Source organism: Apium graveolens, chromosome 10, assembly GCF_009905375.1.
Source record: "Apium graveolens cultivar Ventura chromosome 10, ASM990537v1, whole genome shotgun sequence".
Taxonomy (NCBI): domain Eukaryota; kingdom Viridiplantae; phylum Streptophyta; class Magnoliopsida; order Apiales; family Apiaceae; genus Apium; species Apium graveolens.
The window spans coordinates 171,342,503-171,358,518 of record NC_133656.1 but is presented as its reverse complement, the minus strand read 5'-3'; the positions used below and the strand labels follow the sequence as shown (position 1 = coordinate 171,358,518).

Below are 16,016 nucleotides of genomic sequence, written 5' to 3'. Positions count from 1 at the left end.
AGAGCAGCCATTAAAGGCCTTGAGCTCCCGAATCTTAGTAATAAATACAACAAATAATAACCTTAGCTTTTTATCCATAACATTTGGCGCCGTCTGTGGGAAAAACAACAACCATGGCGAGAACACGGAGAACAATTGGAGCTCTAGAGGAAGGAACACCATCAGAGACAACCCAGGTGATTTCATCAACCGTGGAGGTTCCTCCCCATTCAACTTATGTATCTACTCAGGGGGAAGCCCAGACAGGGGCAACTCAACCTCAGCCACAAGGGACAACTCCCCCGACTATTCAAGGTACGAATCCTCAAGTTCAACAAGTACATATACCTGTGAATTCTCGACCCGTCGGGTATGAATATTCAACTGTTGTTACTACTAACCCCCCTTATGGGATGCCCCTTCACCCTGAGGTTGGAGGAAGCGGATATGCTGGGCGAAGTGAAGCACGAGGGCGGTCTCCCCCCTATATACGAGGTTTGGATCCTATCCCTGAGGATCGGGAATTTTCTGGTCCATACACTGAGAGAGACTCCGAATCTTCGGATGATGAAGTGGCCCCGAGAAGGAGGCCACCTGGAAAAGAGCCAATGGCCGATGGAAGGCAACGCCCCCAAAGCACCCCAGGGGTGAATCCCCAAGAAGTGCAGGAAAAAATCAGGGCTCATGAGGCTGAAATCCAAAGGCTGAGGCGTGATTTGGAGGCTCACCAAGCCACCAGACCCCACATACCTCCTAGGGGGAGAAATCCTCCTCCTATCATAGACCTGGATGGTCCGGTAAGAAGAAGGGCTGCTGTCCCAAGAACTGATCCAAGCAATCTCCTTCCCCTTGGAGATCCTGACGATCCAACTCCACCCTTCACAGAAGAGATAATGAATGTCCATATCTCAAGGAAATTCAAGATGCCCACTATCAAAGCCTATGATGGCACGGGAGACCCCGCTAATCATATTAGGACATTCTCTAATGCACTGTTGCTGCAACCCGTGAATGATGCTATAAAATGTCGGGCCTTCCCTCAAACCCTGTCGGGTATGGCTCAAAGATGGTACAGTCGCCTACCCCCAAATTCTATTGGATCATTCAGAGAATTAAGTCAGGCTTTTATTAAGCAATTCATCAGTGGAAGAGTCCATGAAAAAAGTTCAGCATCTCTTATGAGTCTTGTGCAGGGAGCTAAGGAATCCTTAAGAGATTACCTGAATCGTTTTACAAAGGAGGCTTTAAAAGTCCCAGACCTTGATGATAAGGTAGCCATGATAGCACTGCAACAAGGAACTAGGGATGAGTTTTTCAAGATGTCTTTGGCCAAACGACCCCCTGAGAGCATGTTGCAGCTCCAAGAGAGGGCAGGGAAGTATATCAAGGTTGAAGAAAGTATGAGGAAGACCGTAGTAAGTAATGAGCCCACTGGAGGCAAGAAACGAAAAACTGATTTGGAGTATATCGCTAAGGACAAATATCCTAGAACCGAACAAAACCCTGATTCAACCCCCAAGAAGGGAGGACCTGGGCAAAAGTTCACTGAATACGCTAAGCTGAATGCTCCCAGAAGTCAGATTTTGATGGAGATTGAGAAAGACAGAGATATTCGCTGGCCTAAGCCCTTGAAGGCTGATCCCGCCAAGCTAGATAAGGGCAAGTATTGCAGGTTTCACAAAGATGTTGGCCATGACACCGATGAGTGTAGGCAATTGAAAGATGAAATTGAGTTTTTGATTCGAAAAGGAAGATTGAACAAGTATACTGGAGATGGAGGGGACATAAATAATAATGGAAGGAAGAACTTTGAAGATCGTAGGAGGGACCAAGACGATCAGGGGCGAAACCCCCAGCCTAGAGGACCAGTTATAAACACCATTTATGGAGGGCCGAGACCTCGAGGGCCTGTGATAAACACGATCTTTGGAGGTCCAACTGCTGCTGGATTGTCCAAAAATTCCAGAAAGGCATATACTAGAGAGGTTATGCATATTGTTGGAAAAGCCCCGAAGAGGGCCAGGACAGAAGTAACATTGGCTTTTGATGATTCCGACCTAGAGGGTGTGAAGTTTCCCCATGACGACCCGCTGGTCATAACACCAATAATAGGAAATAGCCCGGTTAAGAGGGTCCTTGTGGATAATGGTGCTTCTGTGGATATCTTGCTCCACGACACCTTTCTAAGGATGGGGTATAACGACTCCCAGTTAACACCAACCGACATGCCGATATATGGATTTGCTGGAGTAGAATGTCCTGTGGAAGGGATAATCAAATTGCCAACCACCATAGGTACGGAGCCAAGGCAAGCAACGCAGATGCTGGATTTCGTGGTGGTAAAGGCTAGTTCGACTTATAATGCTATCATGGGAAGAACAGGGATACATGCCTTCAAGGCAGTTCCCTCTTCCTACCACTCAGTCATGAAGTTTCCCACCCGAAACGGGATTGGAGAAGAAAGTGGAGGATGTGTATAGACTTCACCGATCTGAATGATGCATGCCCCAAAGACTGTTTTCCGCTGCCTAGAATTGATACTTTGATTGATGCCACCGCTGGACATGAGATGCTGAGTTTCATGGATGGGTTTAGCGGATACAACCAGATCAAAATGCACAAGAATGACATTCCAAAGGTATCATTTATCACTGACTTTGGTGTTTATTGTTATCTTGTTATGGCGTTTGGTCTCAAGAATGCAGGAGCCACCTATCAGAGGTTGGTGAATAAAATTTTTAAGGATCTTATTGGGAAGACTATGGAAGTCTATGTTGATGACATGCTAGTCAAGAGTCTAGTAAAGACTGATCATATAACCCATTTGAGGGAAGCTTTTGAGGTCCTGAGGTACCACAAGATGATGTTGAATCCTACGAAGTGTGCTTTCGGAGTAGGATCTGGAAAATTCTTGGGATTGATGGTCTCAAAGAGGGGAATTGAGGCTAACCCCGATAAAATAAAGGCAATCCTGGACATGGAACCCCCAAAAATTGTCAAGGATGTTCAGAAACTCACAGGAAGGGTTGCTGCGCTAGGACGATTCATCTCCAAGTCAGGAGACAAGTGCTTGTCATTCTTCAAGTCATTAAAGAACATTAAAGACTTTGTATGGAGTGAGGAAAATCAGAAGGCATTTGAAGAGTTAAAGAAGTATATGGGCCAGGCCCCGTTGTTGGCCAAGCCAGTTCTGAGTGAAGTTTTATTCTTGTACTTGGCTGTTTCAGAAAGCGCCTTGAGCGCGGTGTTGGTTAAGGAGGAACTGAAAGTCCAGAAACCCGTATACTATGTCAGCAAAATTTTGCATGGTGCTGAGTTGAATTATTCAGCCATTGAGAAATTCGCTTTAGCCTTGGTAATGGCTTCAAGAAAGCTGTGTCCTTATTTTCAAGCTCACCAAATTGAAGTGCTAACAAATCAGCCACTGAGAAATATCATTCACAGTCCCAAGGCAAGTGGGAGACTGATTAAGTGGGCAATAGAGTTGGGAGAGTTCGATCTCAAGTATAAGCCACGTACGGCCATAAAAGCCCAGGCACTAGCTGACTTCGTGGTGGAATGTACCATACCCAACCAAGAAGTCGGGGGGCAGGAAGATACCATACCTCAAGACAAGAGAGTCGACAATGGGGACAGGGAGAAGAATGACAAGGAGAAAGAATATTGGGTTCTCTATTTTGATGGAGCATCAAAAACAAATTCCAGTGGAGCAGGGTTGGTTTTGCAAAGCCCTGATGGGTTCTTAATTGAGTATGCTATGAAGTTAGATTTTCCAACCACAAACAATGAGGCAGAGTATGAAGCCCTGATAGCTGGCCTTGGTCTAGCTGGGACACTTAGAGTCAAAAACTTAAAGGTCCGTGGAGACTCGAAGCTGATCATATCCCAGGTAAAGGGAGAATTTGAGGCAAGGGATGATACGATGGCTAAGTATGTCCGCCTAGTAAGGGCTGTGATGACCCAATTTAATGAATGCCATGTTGAACACATTCCAAGGGAAGAAAATGTTAAGGCAGATGCGCTATCAAAGTTCGCTTCGTCTGAGATTGAAGAAAGTTCAGGAAGTGTGTACTTCCGTGTTTTGAAGACACGGAGCATAGATGTTAAGCTAGTGGCTCCCATAGGCTTGGGGACGTCATGGATTGATCCCATCAAGGCTCACATTCAGACCGGTTGGTTGCCAAGTGATGCAACTGAAGCACGGAAGTTAACTGTTCGGGCACTAAGATACTCTTTGATAGATGGGATTCTTTACAAAAGATCTTTCGTGGTTCCCTACTTGAGGTGTCTCAGGCCCGATGAGGCACGCTTGGCTCTTGAAGAAGTGCATGAAGGTATTTGTGGACAACACTTGGGGGGCAGGGCCTTGGCTCATAAGATAACTCGTTTAGGCTTCTATTGGCCAGAAATGATGGCTGATGCCAAAGAATATGTAAAGAAGTGTGACCGCTGTCAGAAGCATGCACCAATTGTTAGACAACCCCCTGAGATGCTGACCTCTATCAACTCGCCTATTCCCTTTGCCATGTGGGGGATGGATATTCTAGGGCCTTTTCCTATGGCCACGGCACAAAGGAAATTTCTGATTGTAGCCATTGATTATTTCACCAAGTGGATCGAAGCCAAACCCTTGGCCAAAATCACTACTAAGCAGGTTGCACAATTCCTGTGGGAAAACATTATGTGCCGATATGGAATTCCCCGTATCCTTGTCACTGACAATGGAACACAATTCAACAATGAGGAATTCAAGAAGTATTGTGAAGAAAATGAAATTGAGTTACGATTCACCTCTGTGGCTCACCCGCAAGCCAATGGACAAGCAGAGGTAGCAAATCGGATAATCCTGGATGGACTAAAGAAGAGGATCGAGAAGTCAAGAAATAATTGGGTAGATGAGATACTTCCAATATTATGGGCCTACAGGACTACTTGTAGAGTCACGACAGATGCAACTCCTTTCATGTTGGCATATGGGGCGGAAGCAGTAGTTCCCGTGGAGATATCACATTCCTCTCCAAGGATTCAGGCTTTCGATGAGAAAGAAAATGAGGAAGGGCAGAGATTAGCCCTGGATTTAATTGATGAAGTGCGAGATAAAGCACATGCAAAGATAGTAGAATATCAGAAAAAAGCTTCATTCTACTACAACCTAAGGGTTAAAGAAAGGTTTTTTAAACAAGGCGATCTAATCTTGAGGAAGATAGAAGCATCTGGTGTAGGACAAAAAGGGAAGCTTGCCCCGAATTGGGAAGGGCCGTACAGAGTCAAGAGTGTTCAAGGTAGAGGAACCTACAAGCTAGAGACTATGGATGGTTTTGAAGTCCCGAGAACTTGGCATGCACAAAACCTGAAGGTTTACTATGTGTAGGGAAGCCGGATATGATTCTCACTCATCAGGATGGCGAGTAGGTTGAAAAGCACCTTGAAGCTTTGCTTGCTTAGGATTTATATGTTTTAGTTTTATTACGAAGTTTATTAAGACTTGTGTAAGGGACGAATCCCAGACAATTTTATGAAATTCATGAGTTCTTCAAAGTATGTTTGTGGCCTAACAAATAAAAATCAAATGCATGGATGCAAGCATAAAAGGTGATAAATGAAATAGATCTGATAGATGTTACAAAAGTTTGATAAATAAAGTCTCGAAAATAAAAAAAACAAGCCACGCAGGGCTGAAAAAGCTCTAAGGAGCTGAAGTACCCTCGGCATCCATATCATCGTCCTCTCCACTCTCGCTGGATGTCTCTGTCGTCTCGGAGGAGGAGGAAGAGCTGTCGTCCTCAGCAGGTCTGGAAGAAGACTCGGGAGGAGGAAGGAGTGGATCCTGAGGAACATGGTCCGAGACAACTACTCGGGTACGAAACCTCTGTAGCAAAGCCTCGTCATCAGGGCAGATATAGTCCGCCGGGTTAATATCAGGACAAGCCTCGTTCACGGTCCCAAGGGCCGTGTCCCAACCAGTCCTAAAAAACCCAGGAAAGACTGAATCATCCCTAATCCTCATGGATTGGGCAAACTCCTCCGAGTCCAGATAGTTGTCTATAGCTTTATCCTTCTCCGCCCGAAGTACCACCAGCTCGGCGTTAGACTCTCCGAGTTCTTCCTCCTTGCGCTTGAGCTTCTTCTCCAGGGTAGCGTACTTCTTCTGTTGCCTCCTGAGAGCATTATCGGCCTTATCAGAAGCCCGCTTCCATGATTCGGCTTGCCTCACAGCGCCTTGAAAATAGGCATTAGACTGAAACAAAGCAATTAACAAAGTATAAGGCAAGAAAATGCTACAAGAACGAAAAATAAGTTCAAAAAAGAGAAGGCATACCGAAGCCAGAGACTGAGCTCCCATGAGCTTGATCCTCTCAAGATCAGGGGTGGCCACCACATCAGTAAAATCCTTGGGGGTCACGCTATGGTAAGACCAATCCCAAGCATGTTTCGTGGAACCAACTACGGTGTCCCCTCGGCGGAATCCCCAGAGAGGCTGAAAGGCGCCTGTGGCAGCAGCAGTAGGGGCAGCAGCAGTGACAGGAGTACCATGGCCTCCAGCTCCTTCAGTTGAGGCCTCCCCTATAGGCTCTTTGTGCTTCTTCAAAAAGAAAGGCTCCGTGGCCTTTCCCCGGGTGTCTAGGCCTGCGAGCCGAGCTTTCTTCATCCTAGTTGTTTCCTCAACCAAAGGAACATTGTCCTCGTTAATCTCCTAAGCAGCTGAAACAAAGCAAAGGACAAAATAAGTGAAGTTAATAATGCATGAAATGAAGTAAAATTGAGAAGGGGAGAAAAATACCCTGTTGAGAAACAGAGGATAGTCCCACATGAATCAGGGAAAACTCCTCTAAGAGAGTCCAGCTGGTGGTCGAGCCATCATCCTGAGTAAGCCCATTATAAATAATAGTTTCTTCAGGAGTTAAGTGAATGGATTTGAGGCTACCATCACTGACCTTCCCAAAAGAAGATCGAAAAAGTGTGCCCCAGTCACCATTCTCCCAACGTAACCCGACGAAACTATTCCTCCAATTTTGATTATTATCAGGAATAGAGGCACTGTTAAAGATATGTTTGCTTTTGGGCCTTTGCTTGACATAGACCCAGCCGCAGATATTGGAAGAACTATTGTAACACTGAAAGACTTTCCTAAAAACAGCTACAGAAAGAGGAAAGCCCTCCCTAAGACAGCAGACCATAAAACATAGAATGTTCCTCCAGGCGTTTGGAGGAAGCTGACACGGGTTGATTTGTAAATCAGCCAAAAGATGAGGAATAAAGGGGTGAAAAGGAAACCTAAGCCCAGCATTAAGGGCATCTGTGTAAATGAAAAGAGTATCGGGTCTCCAGTGGCAAGTACGATCACCACCAGAGACTGGAACTAATCTAAGAGGAGGAAGGACGTTATAACGAGCATTTAGTTTATTGAAGTCTATGTTGTGCCAAGTATTACAATGATTAAAAGAGTCGAGATGTGCAGTGGAGGGATATTCATCCCCCCTAGTGTTAATCATATCGATTAAAGACATATACGAAGAACGAATATCGATATCCTTACCTCGTTTTGAAGCCGAGGCTATCTTTGCCGCCCTCTCAGAATTCTTGTCAGCCATTAGTAAGCTAGAAAAAGCCTGAAGGAGAGGTTGGAAAACTAAGGGAGGGGATTTGAGAGAGGAAAGGTTAGAAAGTTGGAGGAAGGATGAGGAGAAGTTGTAGAATGAGTAGAGAGGTGAAATGAGAGGTGTGGAGAAATCAAACTCTCACCCCACCTTTATATAGCCAAGGAAGGGGGATAATGGGCCTTAAAAAGCCCATTTGGGCCCAAAACTTAGAAGGTTCTGGAATTATCCAGGAAATTCCTGGAAAATTCAAGAGAATTCTAGCAAAAATCAGAAGAAAACTTGATTTTTTGAAGAATCTGGAAGGATCCAGAAACACCCCAGAAGAATTTGGAGCCTATAAATAAGAGCCCAGTAAGAGGTTTGACCCGAAGAGAGCCCAGTGAAAGGTTTGACCCAAAATAAAAGCCCAGATCAGGAAAAATAATGAAATTAAATATTATTGGGCCTAAAAAAAATATCAAGCCCAGATAAGGGCCCAAATATTCAAATCAAAGCCCTGCACCAGGGTCCAAAATCTGGAAGAAAATATATGTGAGTATTATCTTCAAAAAACCAGGAAAAACAAGGGGCCCAATTGAAAAGCCTGTAAAAAAATGGCCCCAAGGAAGCCCAAATGTTTGAAAAGCCCAGAACTAGGGGCCCAATTAACAAGGCCTGTGGAAAAGATGCCCAATAAGAAACAAGCCCAGAAAAGGGCCCAGATAATTGAAGTTGGAGGCCCAGGGATAAGGCCCACTATATTTAAAAAAGGGGTTATATCAGGCCCATGAGCCAAAGCCCTGTTGAAAAAATAAGCCCAAAGATCAGCCCAACAAATTCAGCCCAGGGTTAAGGGCCCAAATCCAAGTGTATGCAAATAAATAAATAAATAATATATATATATAAATATGTATATATTCCTGACCTGTTCGACCAGAAAACACGAAGAAATCCTGGTCGAATGGCCTGAGGTCGAAACCCTGTCGATCAGGGGTAAAAAACGGCCTTAATTCGACCAGGACCAGGACTAATTCGACCAGAAATAATGAAGAATTCCTGATCGAAATCCTCGAGCCCGAATTGGCGTCGACCTGGGCAACCAAAAGGGGGTTAATTCGGTCAAAAATGGAGATCCTGACCGAAAATTCTGATCGAAATTGAATCCTGACCGAAAGAAGAAAATCCTGATCGAAATAGAATCCTGACCGAAGGGAGGAAATCCTGGCCGAAATTCGACCAGGATTCCTGATCGAAAGCATCCTGCCCGAAACCCTGTCGACCAGGGCAATCTGAAGGTTAATTCGACCAGGATCCTGGTCGAATGGATTCCTGGTCGAAATTTTTATATAAAAAAAAAATCTGAAAAATTACAGAAAAAATAAGGAAATTCCTTAAATAATTTCTGAAAAATGTTAATATTTTCAGAAATAAGGAATAAATCCAGAAAATTAAAGGATAAATCCCAGAAATTAGGGAAAAAATCCAGAAAATAAGGAAATTCCTTAAATAATTTCTGAAAAATGTTAATATTTTCAGAAATAAGGAATAAATCCAGAAAATTAAAGGATAAATCCCAGAAATTTAGGGAAAAAATCCAGAAATTAAGGATAAATCCCAGAAATTAAGGGAAAAATCCAGAAATTAAGGATAAATCCCAGAAATTAAGGGAAAAATCCAGAAATTTAGGGAAAAAAATCCAGAAATTAAGGATAAATCCCAGAAAATTAGGGAAAATCCCAGAAAATTAGGGAAAAATCCCAGAAAATTAGGGAAAATCCCAGAAAATTAGGGAAAAATTCCTGGAAATTAAGATAATTTCTGAACAAAAGGAAGATTCATTGTAAATGTGTAGGTCGCTCCACACTTTACGCAAAGACGAAACCCTGAAAGGGAACGAATAGATTTAACTTCTGCGAAACCTAATCAATGTTTCCCAAAAGTTGGGGGGCAAATGATAGGGATAAATAAGTCCTGATTTTATAATTAATGGGCTGATAGGCCCAATAAGAAGATGTATGATATTCAGACCAGAAAGGTTAAGCCTGATGGACCAGATCAGGTCTGATGGAATAAAAGAGGCCCAAAAGCCCTGATTATTAATTAATTTCGTAATTAATTAATAAGGGAAAAATCAGCTATTGAGAAGAGTCCTGATAAGGATATAAATCCTTATAGATTATCCTCAAGGGGACCTAAAAGGATAAGGAATCAGTTTCCTACTATCTAGGACTCCAAAGTCCATTCTAATTATGAGACTTGCCCACCAAGTCTCCTATACCAAGTCCAATTCAAGGACCACCAACATCTATATAAGGGGCCTCACCCCACAAATCAGAACTACGTTTTTTGGCTTGATTCTCTAATTCACAGAGATACGTAGGCATCTCGTAAAGGCAGATTGAGTCACGAAGCACGAGAGCAGCCATTAAAGGCCTTGAGCTCCCGAATCTTAGTAATAAATACAGCAAATAATAACCTTAGCTTTTTATCCATAACAACTCATACTATACACTTGTTTCACAATCTATATCATTTTATTTTTTAAGACGACTTTTAATAATATATTCAAATTTATTTTTAATTAGACATTCGTAACTTTATAAATCGTACATTAATTTTAAAAATGGCGATGTGAAAATTTTATTATGTTTTATTGTTTTACTTAAATACAGTTTATGTAAATTACAAGTTATTTAATGGTGTTTATGAAATATGGAAAATTGGAGATGAAGGTGTCATTATAACACTTTGATAGTTTACATACGAAAAAACTGTGCTAAATTTAAAAAATAAAAAATTCTAAAATAATTAAATTATCAATAAATAATGAATAAATGTACTAATAAAAATATTTAAGTGATCACTAATAATTTATTATTTGTAATACATATTAACTTTATCCGATGCGAGTTGTCGAGTCCGAACTAAACGAGTCGGAGTCAGAATTGAACACAGAAAAAGCTCGACTCGGCTCGTTTATTTATCCGAACTCATTTTCATTTTCATGTTCAAGACTGATTCGTTTAAAAAAATAAACCGAGCCTAATTTATTTAAACGAGTTGATCCCAAATTTTGATACGAATAACTATATTTATTCGCACCTCTAAAAATAAATAAGCTAAGAATAAATAGAAAGAATGTTAAAAATAACAATTTTTTGAAGCAAATGGTTGAAAATACCCATTTTGGAAGTGGATGGGTGAAAATACCGTTTTGGATACGCATTTGTCATTTGGGTATCGTGTTTTGTAATAGATACGCATTTGTCAAATGAGTATCCAATTTATTTATTTTTAATTTTTTTTTGGCAAATGCGTATATCAATGGTAATACCCAAACTACAAATGCGTATCTTTAGTTATTTTCTTAGATACCCAATTCTCAAATGCGTATTACACTTACTCAATTACAAGATGCGTATCCAAAACGGTATTTTCAACCATATATTTTAAAAATGGGTATTTTTAGTCATTACATCCCAAAAATGGGTATTTTTAAACATCACCCCAATAAATAAGCGGTTACAAAGGAATTATGATGACTCAGCGATTGAAACCAACTCACTAACTCAGTGAGCGAAACATTCAAATAACTCGAGTAAGCCTCAAGTCAGCCTATAAACATTTCTCGCGTCCGAGTCAAAAACTCACTCTCTCGTCTTCTTCTCCCCCATTCAGACAAAACCCTAACTATTCTCATCATGGCTGCCAACACCACCACCACCAAATCAACATCTTCTGATAAGAAACCAACTCCCAAAAAAGCTAATCTCTTAGATCACCACTCCATCAAACACATCCTCGATGAATCTGCCTCTGAGGTAACAACCCCCCTTCTCTCTCTCCCTCCCTCTTTCCCCTCCCAATCTCTCTCTCTCTCTCTCTCATCTTGTGTGTTTTTAATTGAGATCTAATGAGGTTTTTTTGTGATAATTTGTTGTTGTGTTATTATAGATCGTGACTGGGCGTGGATACACGGAAGATGTGAGAATGAGTAACATTAGGTTGTTTATTGGCTTGATTATCATCGTCATTGCGCTATTTGCTCAGTTCTACAAGAAGAAGTTTCCGGAAAATAAGAATTTCCTCATCGGTTGTATCGTGTTATATCCTTTTCTTCACTTTTTTTAATGAGAGAATTGCTGGGGAATTGAGGCATAATTTTGATATGATTTTGGGAAATGTGTTTGTATGTTTGATCCCCCGTGTTTTATTGTAAATGAAATGAGTTCTTAGGTAAAATCTCGAGCCCAGGCTTATTTCATAATAATTGACATGATTTTGGGAAATTTGTATATATATTTGATACCCCCTGTCTTATAGTAAGTGAAACAAGTTTTTAGTTCAAATTTCGAGATTAAGAAATTATTTATTCAAGGATTTATTAGACTTGACTCAACTTGTTAGGAAATGAAGATTTGGTACTCATTTTTTATTGTCTTCTATGTTAAGTTTAAAATTTTGTGATTATAAGGAAAAACCCAATTTGTGATTAGCCCTTTTCTGTAGCTCAAGTACATTTGATAATTATTAGGATCCAGTTTTCTGAAAGATGTTTGTTCAAAATACTTGGTCAATGATAAATTACTAAAGATGTAGTTATCATTTTATTAGGCAAATTGTGTAATAAGCGCTCATTACAGAAGGGTGCTTTGCGAGTATAGGGCTTTGACACTGTTTTGTTTCTTGTTGCCTTTTTCATCTGGCACCACATTTAGGTGAAAAGGATTGCTTAATTTTTTTTTAGTTTAAGTATATATGGGCTCTGTTTAATCCTTGACCAAGCACACATATGTTGTTTTCAATGCAATTTTGCAGCTGATCATATACACAAAGGAAAAGAACGCAATTCTGTTTACCTATCCTCCTGTAGTAAGTTTTTTATCCTTTCTTCTTGGTTTTTGATATTCTGGCTTTGAAATTCTGTTCTATGTATTTATTATTAGGGCATTTACTGTTTTTTATCTGTAATTATTTTATTCATTTTTTAATTTATAAGTTAAAGGGAAAACCTTAAACGAAGTTTAAATTAAAGTGCACTGCACTGCACTGCAGTAGTCTCATCAGTCCATTTTTAATACTTTTATTTGAACAATTGTGCTATAAAAAAAAATTATATTCCACTTCTAACAGTTTACTGGTCGTATATTTAAGCTTGAAATTCCCCACACATATATTCCAAGTGGGACATACTGGGTGTATTTGGTCTATATGAAGCATAAAGATGTTTATAACTTTTTTTACTTAAGTGCTTTCAAGTTGCTTTTTTGTGGCTTCTTCAAGAATAACTTGGCTGTGTCAAAAGGGACTCTTATAAATTTTGTAGAGTGCCTGAATGTAGGTGTAGGGGGCATGCCACAGTCAGGAAAATACATGCCAGTCACTTTTAGGAAATAGAATTATTCACGCGAACTTAAAGATTGAGGAAAGACACAATTGGGTGTAAAAGACCATGACAAAGTTTGTCTGATGATGTATGGAGATCATTATGTTCATGTAGGCACTTGTCCTAATGTACTGTTGGGAGAGGGAGACATAGGGTTCCTTATTTATAGTAGATATTGGCCCGCAGGAATGTGTTTTTACTGTCAGCCTGCAGTATGTATGGCTTTGCAGTCCAGGACTCCTGTCTGCAAATGCTGAAATGTACAACAGATTTTTTTTGCAATTCTTTTACATTTCTGTTGTTTGGGTTGCATTTTGTTAGTTATCAAGTAACTTGCAATTTATTAAGTTGAAGAATTAGTTTTTAAAGAACTTACAAGCTTAGTCATTGATTATTGGATAGTACTGGTTAGTGGCTATGATTATGTGTCGGCTATTTGGAAGCAAAGCTGTGAAGTTATTGTCCCTTATTTTCTTCATTCATACCACTACCATAAAAACAGGTACTCCCTCCATCCTAAATTAGTTGTCCCTTTTGACTTTTACGCGTATTTTAAGGTGCCTTGACCGTATACTTCCTTTGATTATTTTTTAATTTAAATTTTTATTCACAAAAAAGAAATTTTAAAAATAATTAACGGAGATATGCGGTCAAGGCACTTTAAAATACGCGTAAAAGTCAAAAGGGACAACTAATTTGGGATGGAGGGCATATTATCTTGCCTTAAATTGACGTACTAGATGGATATCAGTAGGTCAATGTGAGACAAGACAATGGACCGACTGGTGGACAAGTTGAATATAATATATGTACATGTAAACGACCAGTCAACCAGTGATCTATTAAACCATGCAATACACCAGCTAAAGCCAATTAAATGTAAAAAACACAATAAATTTCTCAAAATTAGGAAACCGTTACATGCAAATTTAAGTAGTACTATCAGCTAGCATTGAACAGTGTTAATAACAAAGTAAATAATAAATTAGTTGATTGACAAATATAGTATATATGGATTCTAGCTAGAATACTCAAATTTTTTTTTGAATATTAACTCAAAGTCTTAAACTGTGTTTTCTCAAGAAATGTATTCATTAGTTAAATTCATTAGGAAACATTTCATGAATTTAACTTTTTTTTTTTTTTTTTTTTTGGCAAAAAAAGTTAAATTCATGAAATGTTTAAAATATAGAAAAGAGTATACTGCTCTGATGTCTAGTTAACTTGACCATGATGCAGCCACTTGATAGAATCTGAAGTGAAAATTGACTATGTTGGAATATTTATGGTGCAAGAAGTGTCCTTTTCTGGACATTTATAGTTTTATACTCAAGATTTTACACTTGCGATGTTTTTATTGTCAGTAGTCAATGGCATGTGGGAGAAACTTACCATAATAGCAGACATTAAAAGATGCAACTCACATTGAAGAAGTTTAATGTGTTATTTAGTAGTGTAGTCTTTGGTTATTGTTATGATTTCTTGGTCAGTTTGGAAGCTCAAAAGTATGAAGTTAAGATCACAACGATAAAGTATTTTGGTATACGTCTCTTTGGTTTGTACCTGAATTGCATAATCAAAAAAGTTTTAGATACCTGACCTTTATTGTTTTTTTTGAACAGCTTATAAAATTTTAGTTTTACAGACTTCCAGAAATATTTTTGCATTATGCAGTATCCTTAATAATAAAAAACTATACGAATAGGAAATTGATAATGATTATAAAAAATATTAACTATAGTAGCACTAGCAGCTGTAGTGCGTGGTTCTGGGTGCAACCAAATGTACTTACGAAGCTTGATGATTCAGAAGGCTTGATTATGATTTGTAGTCATACATAAACTGCCTTTTTTAATGCAGGGATCTTTTAACAGCACTGGCTTGATAGTTTCATCCAAGTTACCAAGATTCTCTGATATGTATACTCTTAACATAGCAAGTGCTGACCCCCAATCTATATCTGCAAGGCCAACCGTGGAGTTCACCAAAAGCGTCACCCAGTGGTTGGCTCTTTATCTAAACTGTCATTCACTTAATTTATTAATTGCTTGTGGTGGTTATGAATTGTGCCCTTTTGTTGACTTAGGTTCACCAAGGAAGGAGTTCTGGTGGAGGGTTTGTTCTGGAAAGATGTTGAGGGACTAATAAATGACTATGCAAAAGAACCCAAAAAGGGCAAGTGAAACCCAAGATTCCGACCATAGAACCTGATAGTGGAGGATAGAGAGACAAGACGGAGCTAGAGTAAATGAGTAATTAATCTTTAAAGACTGGTGTATGCTCATTAAAACTTGATTTGATGAATTTCACATGGAAACTCTTGGATCATTATTTCTTAAAATTGATACAAGTCACCGTTTTTCTGTCTTTGTTCCTCAAAATTATGTTAGCAATCAACTTTAAAATGGTCCTTGCCCTTTTTTTAATGCACATGAACTGTATAACCTGTGACGACATCTGCAGGTGGCTTCAGCTCGTCAAAAATACCTTCTTGGTGATAGTGACCACTGTTGTCTTCTTGGTGATGCTAATGATAGCTTATTGTGAATTCCAATGCACATTGGCTGTGTGGCCTAGTGTGAACTTTTTAACAGCCCCATTATTTATGCTGTTTCATATTTTTGCAGCATTAAATTAAACCTAAAGCAGAACAACTTTGGAAGGCCAAAATAAGTTAATATGAATATTTATGATGACATTGATTATATAAAGCAAATTACTGCGCATCCGCTTGAAATACCTACAGTTTCATATTTGGTTGTAGTATTTCAAGTATCTTTGAAATATCAATAATGTCATATCAGATTTGAGCATCTTACAAGTTGCTTAACCTACATGATCCTTTTTCTCCACTTTTGTCATTTTAACTTCCAAGTGTTTGATGTAAATGTATAGCATTCAACGTTTTGGTCAGTGTTTTATGTATGTCTAGCAGTTAACCTTTAGGTCTTGAACATCATTGTTGCTGATAAAATTCTACTCATGTTTGTCATGGCTTTATCAAGCCGTAAAAGAGTTAGGGTGTTGGTTATGAAATACAATGGGTTTCAAGTGTGAGAATTGTTGAGTTA

General features: G+C 39.5%; 1 protein-coding gene across 1 annotated transcript; it reads left to right on the top strand.

The window, feature by feature from the left end:
* Nucleotides 1–11,172: 11,172 nt before the first annotated feature.
* On the top strand, nt 11,173–15,312 carry LOC141692526 (signal peptidase complex subunit 2-like). The gene is made up of 5 exons (XM_074497396.1): nt 11,173–11,380; nt 11,514–11,660; nt 12,345–12,431; nt 14,806–14,948; nt 15,032–15,312. The coding sequence occupies exons 1-5, from the start codon at nt 11,261–11,263 to the stop codon at nt 15,126–15,128; spliced, it is 594 nt and encodes a 197-aa protein (XP_074353497.1). The 5' UTR covers nt 11,173–11,260; the 3' UTR covers nt 15,129–15,312.
* Nucleotides 15,313–16,016: the final 704 nt, after the last annotated feature.

What these genes read in the sequence shown, in the direction of transcription:
- LOC141692526 (XM_074497396.1), top strand. Translation starts at nt 11,261, where the DNA reads ATGGCTGCCAACACCACCACCACCAAATCAACATCTTCTGATAAGAAA. An exon ending in TCGATGAATCTGCCTCTGAG is followed by an intron (nt 11,381 to 11,513) that starts GTAACAACCCCC and finishes GTGTTATTATAG; the next exon opens with ATCGTGACTGGGCGTGGATA. An exon ending in ATTTCCTCATCGGTTGTATC is followed by an intron (nt 11,661 to 12,344) that starts GTGTTATATCCT and finishes TCCTTGACCAAG; the next exon opens with CACACATATGTTGTTTTCAA.